Below are 17,729 nucleotides of genomic sequence, written 5' to 3' on the forward strand. Positions count from 1 at the left end.
AGTCTACAGGCCCCATTGTGCTAGGCCCTGTACAAACTTATAGTAAGAGACAGTCACTGCCTAAAGACCTGACAGTACAAATAGGCAAGACAGAACAAAGGTGGAAGGGAAAAAAAGCTTAGCCCTTTGGGTATGTCTACACTGCAATAAAACACATGTGGCTGACCCACGGAAGCTGACTCGGGCTCACGGGGCTCAGGCTGTGGGGCTATAAAACTGCAATTAAGTGTTCGGGCTTGGGCTGGAGCCTGAGCTCTGGGACCCTGTAAGGGAAGAGGCTCCCAGAACCTGGGCTCGAATCTGAATGTCTGCGCTGCAATTTTATAGCCCCGAGGCCGAGTCAGCTGACATGGGCCGGCCATGGGTGGTTTAGTGAAGCGTAGCCATGCCCAGATGTTAAGTGTCTCCCCCCACAATAAATCTGTGTCTGAGATGGGCATAGAACAGATACTCTGGGCTAAGCTGTGACAGAAATAGTTACATTAGAGAGTGTCCAGAGGAGAGCAACAAAAATGAGAAGGGGCTTAGAAACCATGACCTATGAGGAAAGGTAAAAAGAATTGTGCCTGTTTCATCAAGAGTCGAGAAGGCTCAGGGGGGACCTGATAACAGTCTGCGGAATCAAGAGTTTCGTTTCTATTATTATTAATCAGATATTCTCCCTAGGTTTCCATATAGCAACCTTCACAATTAATCCCATTCTGCATAGTCTGCAGCCATGCCACCTGATGGCATGATGCTACCAGCACTGTAGGATTTACAAGCGACCTACAAGCTCAGGCCTGGTCAGTAGTTAGATGGAAGAGCATCAAGAAAAATCTAGGTACAGCAGGAGGTGTTGTAACTGACTTAAAAGTGGGCACAGTTCCCTGTGTCTGGTTTGAACCAATGCCACAGCTGTGCTAGGGGGCACTTGGCTGCTGGAAGGATTTTTTCTTGGATGAGCTGTAAAGCAAAAGCCTTGGTCAGTTCTGAATTGAAGTGCTTGATTTGTATAAGGTGGGGCCTGACATTTGCCTGCCTAAGCTGGCACCTGCAAATCAAACATTTGTGTGTACAAATAGGTTTCATAACCCACTTGCTATACTGCACATACCCAATTTTCATGCACCATTATAGCTCTCGTATGTGCCAATGCAAAACAAGTGCCTTGGAACGCACTAAATATCCCATTGCACATTTGGCAAGAGTTGGGGAGTTAACAACATCCCAGACATTTTGAAAACATAAGCCATATTTTGCAAGGTCTGAACTAATTTTAAAGCAGTGGATTCTAATTTCCTCTTTATCTTATTTTCCCCTTAGTGCAGATGGGGACTTTGCAGTCACCCACCTGACCAAAGCCCACCTTTTTTATGATGGAAGAATCAAGTGGATGCCCCCTGCTATCTACAAAAGCTCCTGTAGCATTGATGTCACCTTCTTCCCCTTTGACCAGCAAAACTGCACCATGAAGTTTGGCTCCTGGACCTATGACAAAGCCAAGATAGACTTAGTGAGCATGCACAGCCATGTGGACCAACTGGATTACTGGGAGAGTGGAGAATGGGTCATCATCAATGCCGTGGGGAATTACAACATCAAGAAATACGAGTGCTGCACAGAGATCTACCCTGATATCACCTACTTCTTTATTATCAGGAGGCTGCCCTTATTCTACACAATTAATCTGATCATCCCCTGCCTCCTTATCTCCTTCCTGACTGTCTTAGTCTTCTACCTGCCTTCAGAGTGTGGTGAGAAGATCACCCTTTGTATCTCAGTGCTGCTGTCACTGACTGTGTTCCTGCTGCTCATTACGGAGATCATCCCTTCCACCTCCTTGGTCATCCCCTTGATTGGAGAATATCTGCTTTTCACCATGATATTTGTCACCTTGTCCATCATCATCACTGTCTTTGTGCTCAACGTGCACCACCGCTCCCCCCGCACCCACACCATGCCTGCCTGGGTGAAGCGGATCTTTCTCGATGTTGTCCCACGCCTCCTTTTCATGCAACGGCCCTCAGCGGTGAAGGACAATTGCAAGAAGCTGATTGAGTCCATGCACAAAATAGCCTCCTCTCCGCAGCTTTGGTCTGAGACCAAAGTGGAGCCTAAGTTTACTACCTCCTCTTCAAACAGCCCTCAGAGCAAAGAACCATCACCCACCTCTTCCTTCTGTGGCCATCTTGAGGATCAAGCCAAACCCCAGACTGTCGGCAAGTCACCTTCTCTCCAATACTCTGTGCTACACCAAGAGCCGGCACAGGCTAGCTGCTCCTCGCTCCAGCCCCCCTGCCATCTGCTGAGTGACACCCAGTCCACGTCCTTCCCCAAGAGCAGATCGTTAAGCATCCAGCAGATGTACAGCCCAAATAAAGTAGAGGATGGGAGCATCCGCTGCAGATCCAGGAGCATCCAGTACTGCTACCTGCAAGAGGAGTCCTCCCAGACCAACGGCCAGACCAGTGGCTCTCCGGCATCTCAGCGGTATCATCTAAATGAAAAGCAGCCCCAAAGCAAAGCCTCCCAGTGTAAATGCAAGTGTAAAAAGAATGTGGCAACCAGCTCTTCGGAGCAAGGAACCAAAACTCTCAGCACCAAAGAGCAACACGTGTTGCTGATGTCCCCTGCCTTGAAGCTGGCAGTGGAAGGGGTCCATTACATCGCAGACCACTTGAGAGCTGAGGATGCAGATTTCTCAGTAAGTACAATTGGCTGCCTGCCACCCATTGTGACTGTCAAACAAAACAACTCATGTAACTCATGAAAAGCAGGTCAAACAATCCCTTCCACCCCTTTGTAGCATCCACATTTTCATGGAAAACTTTTCAAATTTTGAAACATCTCAACCAGCTTTAGTTATACCCTTGGCTGGGATCCAGTCAATGAGCATTGAGGGCCCTCAGTGTCTTGCAGGGTTGGGGCTCAGGTTAGCAGTGCTTCTCTGTTGCTGCTGCCTATTTCATGATCTACCCGTACAGGAGAAGGTTGTATTTGTTGTTGAGCACCACATCTGTCATTGCTCTTTTAACCTTGGCAGCCACCACATAGCTTTCAACAGATTGGCTTTGCTTAGGAATGCCCCGTGCTATTCCTCTGGCACTGGGTCTTGTTAAAATAACCATTGTTTCTAAGCTTAGCACCTGCAGCTCAGAGTTATAGTTTCACTTGCCTATAAATAAGAGATCTGGACACCATTTTATAATGATACAGCAAAGAACCAGAACACTTGGTGAAAGCAAATCATACCAGACGGAGCTCAGCTGAGCTCTACACACCTGACCTATGGTGCTGCAAATTGTTAAACACCTCCCATGAGATGCTGAGCACCACAAGTGAAGGTTTGATAGGAGAGTTATAAAATCATGACGAGTGTGGAGAAAGTGAATAGGGAAGTGTTATTTACCCCTTCACATAACACAAGATCTAGGAGGTCACCTGCTGAAATAAATAGGTGGCAGGTTAAGAACAAACATAAGATAGTACTTCTTCATACAAACCACAGTCACTTATGGAATTCATTGCCAGAGGATGTTGTGAGGGTCAAAAGTATAACTGGATTGAGAAGAGAATTAGATAAGTTCATGGAAGGCAGGTCCATCAATGACAACTAACCAAGATGGTCAGGGACACAACCCCATGCTCTGATGTCCCTAAACCTCTGACTGCCAGAAACTGGGATGGGACAACAGGGGATGGATCACTTGGAATTGCCCTGTTCTGTTCATCCCCTCTGAAACATCTGGCACTGGCCACTGTCAGAAGGCAAGCTACTGGGTTAGATGGACCATTGTTCTGACCCACTATGGCCGTGTGTTCAGATGTAAATTACATTGACTTCAGTGGGAGCTGAAGGTGCTCAGCACCTCACAGGAACAGGACCCAGCTGTTGCAGAACATAACTCACCCCTAAAGCTATGATCTGGGACGGGAAAGCTTGTACCACTGCAAGCATCAGATAAAAAGCAAAAAGGAGAATTCAAAGGCAGTCTCTGCTGCTCATTTGTTGGGAACTTGACCACATTTTACTTTACAGATAAGCCTCTGGACCATCCCTCTTCTCTTCTGGACCACAGCTGTGTCACAATGAGTTAAAACTATATGAGTCAAATCCTGCTTTTATGTATTCCAGTGTGAATCAAAAGTATTTCCACTGACATCAATAGAATTTGGCCCATATATTCCCCATGATTTAATAAAAGAGCATCATTTCCCCACTCTTTATCAAAACAAAGGTACCTTCCATTTCATGTAAATCTCTTTATAAGTGTGTCAATATAAATATAGTATTGAATAAATGACTCTATTGGATTCTTTGTAATCCATCCTTTTCATTTGCATTATAGACAATGTGTGATGAAAACCACTAGTGCGTGCCTTCTCCTCTGATGCCATGTGACACTTTCCCCTTGTGAAATGGTCCGATATCTTCAGGGGAGAGCTGCCCCCATCATGACTGTCAATGTACAAGAGAAAAGAACAGCTTTGTCTTCTGTAAATGAACATTCCACCACACCAGTCTAATGGGTTAGTGGTTTAAAAATATCCAGCATGAGAACGCATAAACACATTGGAAAACTATGATCCTAGGGACCATTGATTCTTTAGCTTTCCCTGGGAATAGATGCCAAATCTACTATGTTAAGTTGCTTTATTTTTTTCTCTATTCCCTGCTACATAAATAAGCTTGTTTCACCAGAGTTTAGCACCATAGTGACTCTTGCAATTCCCTCAGAAAATAGAAGAGAAAGGACTAGAGGAGAAGACCTGTACCCCACTGTTTTTTGTAGGGTGGAGCACTTGAGCTGTCGCCACTGACTTTCTACCCTTCCCCAATAGATTTTGTGGTTTGCTCTTGTTCTGAATCCAGAAAGGAAATAGCAGAAAGAAATATTACAAATGTGAACTGAAGATTAATTCTTAGGAGTAGAGCTGACGGAAAAATGGGGATTCTATAGGAATGTCCAATATTTCAACGGTTACTTTCCTCCTGACTTGGGATGAAAAATCAAAAGCATTGAAATTTGTCATGGAGTGAACATTTCCAGAAAATTGCACCAGCTGCCCCAACCCTACCTACAACTTCAGAGACACTGAAACTATGCTGCTGTTGGAGTATTTTCCGAGACCTACACAGCATTGCAAGGGAGACAAAGTTTCTCTTGAAGCTCCCGACTTTTTTTTTTTTTTAGTATCATCGCCACAAGGGACATATTTCTAAATGAAAAGTAAATAGTTCATTTAATTAAGTTTTTCAATCAAAATAAAAATGGGAAAGCAGGAAACAGCAGTCTGTTACAAAACATGTCTGCATGCAAATCCAGGCACATAGTCACACTTAGGGAAATGACTAAAAATGGAATACCTCCAGTATATCATAGAAATGCCATCAGAGATTTCTTACAGACTGTGATGAGCAAGACAAGCTGTATGTCAAACCTGAGCTAGAATAACCGGGTTGCCTTTTCATTACCACCTATGCATTAACAGCATGGTCTGGAAACACAGACACTCATGTTATCACAGTGATATCCATTTATGCTTGAGAAATACACTATTTCCTCTGAACAAATGAAGGTTTTACCAGTAATTAGTACCCCAAAAGGGTGTGCTGCTGGTAGCCTGCATTACTTGCTCTTTGCCTACTATTTAGGATGCTTGATTCAGGAACAAATGTTCCAAGTGTCTTGGAAGGTAGCATTATACTGTGACAGGAAAATCATCCTCTGCATTATAGTAAAATAAAAACAGTCAGATAAAGAACCTTCAAACCACCAGATCTTTCCATTGGCTGAAGATTCTAACACTGTTTCTATTCTTTGGAAATGATAGGTTGGTTTGTCGGCAACATGGAATAGTTAATGGTCCAGTCCATTTAAATATTCAGAACCTTTCCCCCAACCCAAATAAATGTATACTATTGCTTTAAAGAAATATAAAGGCTAGGGAGGTGACTTTTCAGTTGGAAATGAGTGACTAATTTGTAACCAAAACTGTAGTCATCACATTTTGCACCTTCTTTTGTTCATAAAGGCCATGATCCAGCAAGGTAGTTAAACTCATCATGACTAACTCTACGCACGAGTATTCCCACTGAAGTCAATAGGAACACTCACATGCTTATAATCCATTACCTAGCTGAATCAGGGCTACATTGTCTGCAGAAACCCTTCTTTTTCTCAAAATGTATTAATCATGTAGAATTACTTGCCCATTAAAGTCTCCAGTAGTTCTTGTGCTACGGGTTTTCCACGGCTCTTCATTGTAAGGATTCAATACACTACATTTGAGCTGTTCTGAGTGACTTGTAAGTCCCATTGTATTGTTCGTGTTCCCCCATCCTAACTGGGTGATCCTGACTCTTAGAATCAGAATTCCTGCACAAATACTCACACTTCGGAACTGGATATTTGCTTCCTGCATATGTTCTGCAATGTTTGCTTAAAAGTCACTATTTTGGCAACATTGCCAGGAATCTCATTTCTAGATTAATGGTGGAAAGCAAATTCAAGGGAGGTGTGATATGAAGTGATTTAAAAATAAAATTGGAATGATTATTTGATGCGGGAGAGGGTTGCAGAATTTCCCCCAGCTTTATTTCTAACCGCGTAGAGCAGACACTCTTGGGGCTGCTCTAACTTATACCACAGGCAATGGCCCATCTGCCAGATTGTGATCCCTGGTGCACATCAGCATTCCAGCCATCCCTCCTCCCCACACCAATCCCATATGCTAGGGGCTGAATGGCGCTGGCATAGGAAGTGGCTAGATAGGTTCACCTGCGAACTCACTCTTACCTGGAGGGAGTCTTAGTAGGGGAGATCTGGCTACTTTATAGCCCCGTATCCTTTCCTTCAAACAACCTTGGGTGAGCCTCTTAAAGCTAGGTAAAATACATATCAGTGGTTGTGTGCCAGGTATTGACATCTGTATGCAAGTTGCTGGTGATGTCTCTATAGATTGCACTGCATGGAAATTGCAGTATAGAGGGCAGTCTGAAGGAGAATTTCAGTCAGAGGGAAAGACTATAGCACAGTTAAAAACATCTAATTTCCCTTTCTTCCTAGTCTTTTTTTGTCTCCACTCATCCTTTCTCATTTCTCTCTTCTGTGCTCTGTCTGTGGTCTTGAATGCCAAATGACCAACATTTGATGCAAATCCATCTTCGAGAAGAGCTGAGTATTCAGTGAAGATACAATCAAATTTAGAAGCAAATTTCAATTACAGGGCCTCTCATGTTTCCTTTCCTGGACCAAATCAAGCACCTAACGCTTTACTAGCACAAATACATCAAGCTCATTTTTACCTTGGGTGCTGGAATATTTGCTAAAAGTAATTTTCCAATTGTGCATTGGATGGTGAAGTTCAAAATCTGTGCTTTGTTGGTTACATACCTAAGACATCAAATTGTGAAACAGAAACAATCCCCCAGAATTTATCTAGCTCTCCCATGCAGTACAGATGTTGAATGTCAAACTATGAGAGTCACAATCCAATTCAAAGTCCAGCACTGGCTCTCATCAAGTGATGAATAAATCAGAGAATCTCATTAGTTGCTCATGGACAACTGATGAACAGTGGGGAGGAAATGAAATTCGTAGTCTAAGTTGCCCTCTCTGAATTATCATCCTGATCCCAAATTCAGTGGGAATTTTGCCCTGGCTTCCAATAGTGGCAGGATCAAGACTTATTCACTCTATTTTGTATTTGAAAGTGATTCTGAGCATTAAACAGCCATCATACCACCATTAAGAGATCAATTGTGCAAGGTGCTGAGCAGTTTGGCCCCAGGCCAACAAAGCATTTAAGCACGTTTAGCTTAAATCATATGACTACTGCCATTGACGTGAATGGGACAGCTCCCATTCTTAAGAGGTTTTGCTGAATCAGAGCCAGACCGCTCAATACCTGGTAGGACTGAGCCCCAAATGAGCCTGTTTAATGTCAGGGACGAGGCTGGGGGACTAGGTACTGCTATGTTGACACCCATTTACCCATTGACGAGTAGGAAGGGTATAATGAGTTGCAACCATTCCTCTGATGAACAATTTGACCAAATTCAGTTGTGGTGCTTGGCCCCTTTACTTCTGCATCCTTCTCCCTTACGTATCACTGGTATGTCACTTTAAACCAGCACGTCCCTCAGCCCATGCCACTTCCCCCAGTCCCCATTGGCCTGGAGCAGCGAGCCGCGGCCAGTGTGAGCTGCGATAGGCCCAACCTGCGGACGCGGCAGATAAACAAACCATCCCGGCCTGCCAGTGGGTGTCCCTGATGGGCCACATGCCAGAGGTTGCCGATCCCTGTTTTAAACAGACCTACTACAGCAGGGGGTAGAGCATACCAGCCAATCACGTTCATTTGTGAGCATCGCGTCGGAGGTACTTGTCCGATGGATGTACTGGGCACAAGCAGCAGTAGGAGAGTTCTATCGCTTTAGAGGCCCCATCTCCTCTCAGTAATCATCTCTTCTTGCGGTTACACTCTAATCTGCCTCTAATCAGGTCAGGAGCGTAGCCTTGGCCCACTCACTTATCTAGCCCCACGCAAACCTGAGAAGGGTTTAGTCCTGCTACAGCGGCCCGGAGTGTCACTCGGGCACCTGAAATCCAGGACAGAGCCCTGCGCCCACCCTTCAGACAGCTACGCTCCAGCAGCTCTGCCTTGCCGTTTTCTGAGCCGCCCATGCCTGTGCCCAGCTCGGCAGGTGAAGCCCTGTGCCTGGGGGCACCAGGACTAGCAAGATGGTGTGGTCTCAGGGGAGAAGCTGAACTGACACAGCATCATTGCCCGTCTACCCGAAAGTTGGAGCCCACCCAAATTTCCACTCCTAGCTACGCCACTGAATCAGATTCTCATTAGTCTGGGATGGGCTTAAAACCGGCCTATATAACGTATGGACTAGGTTCCGAGCGCTCTGCCTCATGAAATGTAAATATTTTGTTTTCTCCCCTTTGAACTGATTTCACTAGTGAGTATGAGCAAGGATTTTAATTGCCCAATGGAGTTGATTCACAGTCTGCTTGATATCAATGGAATGGGACTCCTGGGGAATTAAAATATATATAGTCATGGAAATATATGTTCGATTCCATGCACAGGTTTTTACTCCTTTGAAGGGATCTGAGATCTATGGAAGTGTAGGCAGTGCTGATACAAGTTATTTGTGTGTGTTTTGTTGCAGTGGATGGATCATCAGTAACATGCACTCAACTGTGCACCTCTAGCACTCGGATTTTGACCTGTATTTTGGCTAATTTTAAAGCGGGCCACTCAAAGTTGTTTGAGGCGGATGATACCTCACAAGGAAACAAAAGAGCTCCTCTCAAATGACTCAAGTTGGAGCATTACATGCCATGATCACACTGCAGAGTTGTACCATCTGATGTCACAAAATATTGGAACTGAGCAAAGAGGATACAAGTGATTTATGAACATTTTTGTGAATAAATGTGATGAGGTCTATCTGGTGTTAACAATGGGATGAAATTAACCATTGTTTGAAAATATTACAGTGACCGTTTGTGAGACTGTTTATGAATCCCTGAAGTTTCATGAATCTTAGTACAAAGAACAATGTAAGAGACGTGTGTTATTTCTTATTCACTTCTCATCATTTGTTATTCTCCTATGTAAAAAGCTGGTTGTCCATTCAGATAGCAGAAGCAATACTGGACGACTTGAGCAACAAAAGCAAGTAATAGGAATAGCAAATAATCAAAGATGTGAACAGTTTACGAGGGTGCCATAGGCTGAAATTTGTTTGCATAAGCCATTCAGTGAACATTTATTAATGGCAAACACACCTGAAGATTCATGATTAGTTTGCAAAGGATTTGTGAGCCAACACAAGAGCTAAACGCAGGCAACTTATTTAAAATGAATAATTTTACCAGCTCTACAAACATTGCAGTGTATTACACACAGAACTTAAACTTTCATTCAGTCTCTGACATGTCATGATTTCTCTGCAAACTTCATGACTTATGTCAAGCTCAAACTCTGTTGTGAAATCATGACTAATGTAGAAAGAAAAGACCAGAGAGATGTTTTAAGAGAGTGATTCCATTGCATTCATGGGAGCTGTTTTGTTTGACGGTATGTCAGATCATAACATTGTGTTAGATGGTAACTAGAATGATGCCACTAAAACTGTAAAACCATGATCCTTGCTCAGCTGAAATGACTGATTCGTTGACACTTGAATAGCTTCCTTTACCTTCAACCTGTTTAAGAGGTTTTCCAGCAAATTTAGGAGTCCCTTAACATTGAGCAACCTCGTTTAAGGTCTCCTACCAATCACTTTTTGTTTCAATTGTACTAATTGCTCACAGCAACTTGCAAAAGCATTTATTTTGAAACAGTGTCATGTACATAGGATTGTTACTGATTAACCTTGGGTTAAAACCACAGCTATTTTCACCATAGTTTAGTTCCATGAAGTAGTAAAAACTGAAGTTAAAGCAAGATCTCCTGTCCCCTTCACAGGATCATGAGGATATCTGTTATGCCTCTTGCCTGGCATGAGGCCCTGACTAGCTGGATAAAGCACTGATAATCCAAGGGAGGAATTTTCCAAAGCACTCAGCTCTGCCTTAACTCGGTTCCCCTTTTTTAAATAATGCTGCAGTATCATTTTAACTCTTCAAAGATTTAGGACAGTGGAGAGGGGTGAGTGCTGGGACTTAGGACAATTGGGTTCTATTCCTACCTCTGCCAATGACTTGCTTCATTCCCTTCAGCAGATCACTTAACCTCAATAGGCCTCAGTTTCTGTATCCATGAAAGGGGCATAGCTACACCTACCCACTTTTGCAAAGTGCATTGAGATCTATGGATGAGAAGCAGTGCAGTGTTAATGTCTTATTCATGGTTGAGCCGGTCACCTGCACTGTCACCTGCGATGTGTTGAGAATATCAAACACCAGGCAGAACCTTATAGGAAATGTTAATGGGCACATCCGTATAAATCAAGACTTTGGTCTGTTCAGACCTCTTTTTGGGGGGAAAAATCGTGGCTGCAGTATAGTAGATAAGGTTGTGGGTCTTTATTCCAAGAAATGTTCATCGAGGAACATTAACTCCCCCTCTGCTGTACAGAAATCGATTTGGCCTTCCCAGAGAGAAGATTTTGGGTAAATCCTTCCATAGCAATGTGAGAGTGGGGCAAACGGGAACGGGCACGATCATTTCTCTTACTTGCTGGCTCATTTTCACTTATGACTCAGCAAAGGCTTCCTGGAGTGGGTTAGAGTGTGTTAACTCCTCAGTGAAGATGTTTAAGCACGGGGGAGAAAGAAACCTTTCCTCCCCAATTTGAACCTCTGCCTAATTTGAGCCTACAGTTGTGGCCCATGGAAAATGGGTTATTGCATGTGCAAATAAGCCTAATGAGCTATTTGCATATGCAGTGTGTGTACAATTGTTGTAATTAAATGTGCAAATTAGGCATATCAGAACTGTCTGAAAATCCATCCCTTTTTCATATTTAATAGAATTAATTCCTGCCATTGCACACGGTGCTTGAATGTAAAACAGACGCTCTCTCTGGCTAGGTAAAAGAGAGACATTGTCCTTTCACCATAAGAGCCCTGGTAACATCCCTTGCCTCTGTGTTCTCAGGTGAAGGAAGACTGGAAGTATGTTGCAATGGTGATCGACAGAATCTTCCTTTGGATGTTCATCATAGTCTGCTTACTGGGCACCGTTGGTCTCTTCCTTCCCCCTTGGCTGGCAGGAATGATCTAAGAATAGCTGTGGAAAGAACAAAGTGCATCCCATTCTATGGATTTTAGTCCACCTGGAAGGAGACAAGAGGAGAGAGCTGGAGACAGTCTCTATGAATAATTTACTATGTATCTGCACATGAATTGTTCAGAGCACGCTGGGGACTCCTTCCAAGTTTACATTATTTGGCAAGCCATCTTCATCTTCTATATCTATTTTAAGGGGGAAATTGTTATTAAAATTTATATATAGCATGGTGGCATTCATTGACACATACGCTACAATGTAAGAGTGCAGGCGTGGTCCTTAAAGCAGTACTACCCGAAGCATTTTTACAGACCGGCCCCTGGCAAATTAGGCCCATTAGTCTTGAGGGGTTTCAGTGTGTCCTGTGTAATAGGGTCACGCCGTCAGGATGGAACAGTTCAGGACTGTGTGTCCCTGTGAGAGCTGTGTAATAAATAAAGTTTCAAATTTGGATTCCTGGGCAAGAGACTGTCTGTGCGTCGCGGGGGGTCCAGCTGTAGTCACATATGGCCAGACCACAAAGGGTTTGAGCCTCTGGAAACAGTTACCCTGACCAAAGTCCCAGCAGCAGCAGCAGCCTTATCAACGTGTACGGGCCAAGCACTGAAGTCTTTACTCATGCAAAACTGCAAGAGTAAGATTTTGGCTTGAGCAAGGACTGCAGGATTTGGCTCAAAGCGTATTTCGATCCATCCACATTAGCCTTTGGCTTGATTTCCTTTTCTTAATGGAAATCTCCTTGACCACAGACTTCGGCTGCTGCAGAAGGCCTATAAGCTGGACTCTGTCTCTGTGTCTATCAGCAAAGCGTGAGATGCTTGGCACTTATACAGTAAGGCTTTCAGTATTAAATGAGAGAAGGGGCCCATTGTTAAATACAGACACTTTCATAGGATACCTAGATCCCACATATGGAGGCTTGGATTGGAATCACCTTTGTAGAGGAATGGTGGAATGGTGGAATTCTCAAAAGCCATTCTGGATGCCCCAATTGAGACATTGGATACCCATAAACATTAGTCACCTCTGACAAGTTTGGCCTATGTGCAGAAGTAAATGTCCATCTGGACAGAGTCAATGTTATTGAAGGCCTGTGTTATACAGGAAGGTGACTGGTTCCTCTGTGTATTAAGGTTCTCTTTCTACATGCACTTCACTTTAACAACCTCCAAGACTTGAGAAAATCCAACATGATGGTGTCTTGGATGGTTCAGGGTGTCACCAGGATGCCTGCAAAGTTTCAAGTTGAAGGTAGTTTAAAAATATACCTTTATAGTGCATGCGGGCAATATCAACAGTTTCAAGTCCTAGTGGGTTATCAGCACTTAAATACAACATTTATTTGAATAGCTGCAATAGAGCATGCATTTGATTGCTTCTGGCACAGACATTAACATTTGATAAGGTTCAAAACCCACCATTGTTGAATGTCAATTTCAGCAACAGCATCTTCTGAAGATGGATCGATTTACAGTAGTATCAGGCACAGAGACTGGTCAGTGCTATGATCAAACTGTCAGAAGGCCCAGGTCAACGTTCAAAGGCAACATTATTGAGGAGTCATGTTGACTTTCATTGGTGTAAACAGCCAATGGCCTTATTTTGACCTGATCGTTTCTATATTTTGAATGGGTAGGAGGATCAGTGAAGGCTGGATGGATCAGTGATTTGACAGCGAAGCCAGTTAAGAAGGTGGATGAGTTGCCACAGTGGTTACCTTTTCACCACTGAAGACCTGGCTCCAACTCCTGCTCATGTCACATTTGAAATGAATGTTGTGGTCTAACACTAGTCCCCATGATCTAATCACCACTGTGGGGAGCTCCACTTCAGCAGTGGCGAGATGGGGGATGTTATCATTCAGGATGGGTATCCATTGGCAGAGATTGGTGCCGCACAGTACCTGCCTGAACCTCACTTGGTCCAAGCCAGATCTATAATCCCCTTGCTTTCAATGTACCCCAACACTTTCTGTATGAAAGAGGGAGAGGGAAGGATGAAGTGGAGGGTGCATAGAGAGGCTACACTCCAATAGTGACTTTTCCACAGGGTTCCCAATGTTCTCTAGGACTTTTAGCCAATATTCCTTCATAAAAAACAAATGATGAAGCTTCCTAAAAGGCCTGAAATAAAATATTTCCACATTCTCTTTGCTTTATTTCTATCCCTTAGTAAAGTCTGTGAATGGCCAGAGAGAGATGGAACTGGAAAGGTGCAAACATATTCACATCTCAGATAAAACTGGTCACCTCTATGTTTTCCAATTCATTGCTAGGAAGTTTTTAGAATATTCATTACTACAGGGGACGAGGAGCACATTTTGCTGAGAGAAGGTTCACTTTCCTTTCACTTGGGTTTCTCACACTATATAAGGTGGTGGGAAAAAAGTGCCCCATGGGTAAGCCTCATTGACAGTGTTAGAACCTAAGCCCTTAAAGACTTTCAATTCAATAAAAGGATAGACTTTATTTTTCTGCAGTTTGTACCTCAGAGAAAACTGTACTCAAAGAAAGATACAGAGGCTGAATGCAGAGACAGCCTTTCATGTTTTTTCCACAAGCAAATCACACTCAACTCACATGCAAGTCATTCAGTGTGTTCTGAGATCTGTGAGCTGAAAAATTATTTGGAATCATTCAGTAGAAATGAACTGACCAAGAATCACACCTTGCTTCTGCAAGTCCCTAGTTAGTGCTACCAAGAGGTTGAAATTCACTAACGGGCAGAGCCACAATGCATGTCCAATACTTCATTTAGGGTATGTTTACACTGCATACTAAGCTTGGGCTCTGACTCAGGTCTGAGACCAAGCTCTGCTTCCATCACACATAAATCAGTCTGACTTGGGTCAGCAAGAACTCAGGACCTGGGTCCTAGGATGCTGCGAGGGGTGTGGTTCAGAGCCAGAGTGCTGCAGTTACTCAGGTCCAAGTCCTGGCATTTTGCCGTGTGGATGCAGGTCAAGCCACAGACTTGAGTCAGAAAGTTTGCACAGTGCAGCGTGGAGAGGAGACCAAGGTCCGGCAATTGTAAACCCAGGTTTACAATGCAGTGTGGACACTCAAGCACAGGCTTGGAAACACCAAGTCCACAAACCCAGATCCCACTGACTCAATGGGGTTTGAGTGGGACTTCAGTGGTGCACAGGACTCATGCTGGCCATCTCCAAAGGGATGACTTTCACCCGGAAGTGGAATATATTGAAACTTAGACAAGGATTTCCAGATCTACAACTACATATTTCAGCTTCATACGAACCTGCACCACACTTAACTAATACAATTACAAAATAGTAATTCAATGAGACCAAAGAGTTATCGTTTGGAATGTGTTTTCCCTCATGGTTGCTGCTTAAATTAAAGGTAGGGCAGCCTATGAAATGGCGGTTGCAGTGCTGACATTCAGCTAGAGATGAAGGGTAGGGTGTCCCCTCCCCCCACGACAGTTCATAGGGAGTCATTTTGCCTCCCCGGCCCCGCTGCAGATGTTCTGTTTGGAATTAGCAGCCCTGCTTCACGGCCACAGTGGGATGGACTGACGTGGGAAAATCCTGGTCGCCTCACATTGACACTAATCTGACCTTTATGCAACAGAAGCCTCGGTGTAAGTATTTGAAACAGAAACATTTTGGGCCAACTTTCAGCTCTGCATTTAAATGAGCCTCCAACTTTGCTCCTACAACTCTGAGAGTGCAAACCATATTGCAGGTGCAAATTGGAGTCACTTGGCTGTACACATCTCTGTTTGCAGCCACAAATCAGGGACCAAGTGACCTTAAGGACTTTATCTTAAAGTCACCTTTGCCTCTCTCTGGGCTGCACTACGGGTTGCAGCGCAGAATCTGACCCCTGATGCTTAATTTTATTTTCATAGCACTTTGCATATGTAAAACACCATAATATATGCTTAAAATTGTGCTGTTTATTATTTATGGAGCCTGATGTCCTTATTCCCCAATCTCCCCTCGCTCTGAAGTCACTAGAATTTCAGAATTTAGCCCATTATTATTTATATTGGGAAGGAATTAAGATCGATTTAGGTTGATTATCAGGAAAGAGTGGAATAACCTGGAATAGTCTCCTAAAAGCAGTGGTGGAGACCAATGCTTCAAAGTAGACTGGAAAAATAAAAGGAAATGTATTTTCAGGATCATTCTTGCACCGGACAAAATGGCTGGCTTCCTCCCTATTTACGGAGACGTATTCAACCCCAGTATGAGTGGGTGTTGCTCCACAGACTTCAATAGAGTTGCACCGTCTTACACCAGGATTGGTTTTTAGCCCTGAGTCCTGACAATTTTGTGCATCAGCCAGCCAGCTCTACCTTTGCATGGCAGACCTTCTGCAATACATTAGCTGGTAAGATGCGACTAATTGCGAAGTAATTAATTTAGACCTGTAACTCGGACAACACTTCAGTAAGAAAATCACACATTAAAATGTCATCACACTATTCTTTTTGGGAACAAGGTAGGATGGACCTTAAAATTTACTGGAAAAAATTGTTATAACTACGTGATGGCTACTGCTGGGTCTTGAAATGCAATTTCTTGTCTTTGGGGCGCAGTTATTAAAAATAAAATAGAGCAAGTGAGCCACTGATGTGGAGGCTCTTCACCACCATTTAAACTTTTTGACTACTTACCAGTCTTCTGTAACTTGCCAGACTTGCTAGCAAGGGCCAGATTCTTAGCTGTGGAGAAGACTGCCCAAAATGGAGCTGGTTAGGACTCCCTGATGTTGGCCGAAGCTCTGAGTCAGTCCCAACATAATTTATTTCAAACCTCCTGGCTTTCTGAGGGCTCAATCCAGCACCTACTGTATTCACTTGGAATTTTTCATGCACACCAAGAGGTGGTAGATTAGGCTGTAGGTAAAATGCAGGTGTACAAAACACTGAGTTGATTGATATGTGCCATTCTGCGAAGCATTGCGCTTTGGAGATGGAAGTTCTTAGAATGCTCTTCCAGCATTGCTGTTTGCAGCACCAAGGAACAGGCAGACATTGTGGAAGGGACCAATGGTCTCTTAGGTATTTTCGTCATTTAGCTAGTCTCATAAGGAAACCTACTGCTACACAATCTGGCTTGGAAGAACGCCCACTGGTTTTCATACCAGAAATGCTGAGACGGGACTTTTAAACTCTGCTCAGGCTTCTCAGGGAAATAATAAATATACCAGCCTTGAATAAGCCATGTAGGTGACTTTGTCCTCTGCACCAATGACAGGGCTGCTCCACTGTAACCACACACAAAACTTTTTATATTTGCTTTTTAGAATGGGTGCCAGGGGCTTGTGAATCTGAAGTAGTGGTCCAAGCAGAGGCCTGGGAACAAGGAGCCCTTCATTCCTAGTGCGACCTTAACACTGATGCCTACTGTTGACTTGGGGAAGCTGTCAACTTAGGGACGTCAAACACTCTTTACTTTGGTATCACATCTGCTCTTTTGTAACTCACTGGGGTCCTGTGAGAACAAATTAGTTAAGTCAGTAGGGTCACTTGCACCTTCCTCTGAATCAGCTGGTGCCGGCTCCTGTTGGAGACAACATACTAGCTAGCAGGACCACGGGGCTGTTCCAGTTTGGCAAGTCCCACATTCCTTTGTCAATGCTCGGAAGATGAAATAAGCTCTGTAAGTGCCAAGTGCTGTGACTCTGCCAGTTATGGGTTGGGTTCTTTATGCTCATAGTATCCCTACAGCAGCTCCTTGTATATTTGGCCTCACTTTAGTTAGCAGGACAGTTACTTTGGATAACAATTTTCTCCATAACTCGTGTCAACCTGAGCCAATGCCAGTGAGGCAATGAAATTGTCCCCTGGCTGCACTATGCCAACTTCAGTTTATGGGGAATGCATAACGCAGGAATCCTTGGTGAGTTGCTGCTGGCCTCTCCTTGGAGTTTGTTGTCCCTTTGGATAAACCAGGAGTCAGATTTACCATCCTCTCCCTTTGTCAAGCAAGTGATGCCGCTCTTTGAGGGTGGAGGAGT

General features: G+C 43.8%; 1 protein-coding gene across 5 annotated transcripts in view; it reads left to right on the forward strand.

The window, feature by feature from the left end:
• Nucleotides 1-12,199, forward strand: part of CHRNA4 (cholinergic receptor nicotinic alpha 4 subunit) — a 32,393-nt gene extending 20,194 nt beyond the window's left edge. For 3 of the 5 annotated variants that reach the window (XM_007059815.4, XM_043527217.1, XM_037877169.2), the window contains 2 exons: nucleotides 1,306-2,686; nucleotides 11,608-12,199. In XM_007059815.4, the coding sequence (XP_007059877.2) occupies nucleotides 1,306-2,686; nucleotides 11,608-11,733 (1,507 nt within the window). In that variant the 3' untranslated portion in view covers nucleotides 11,734-12,199. Of the gene's footprint in view, nucleotides 1-1,305; nucleotides 2,687-4,331; nucleotides 4,513-11,607 lie in introns of all 5 variants that reach the window. The other 2 variants (XR_006285477.1, XM_037877170.2) reach the window with 2 other exon arrangements.
• Nucleotides 12,200-17,729: the final 5,530 nt, after the last annotated feature.

Source organism: Chelonia mydas, chromosome 13 (assembly GCF_015237465.2).
Source record: "Chelonia mydas isolate rCheMyd1 chromosome 13, rCheMyd1.pri.v2, whole genome shotgun sequence".
NCBI lineage: Eukaryota > Metazoa > Chordata > Testudines > Cheloniidae > Chelonia > Chelonia mydas.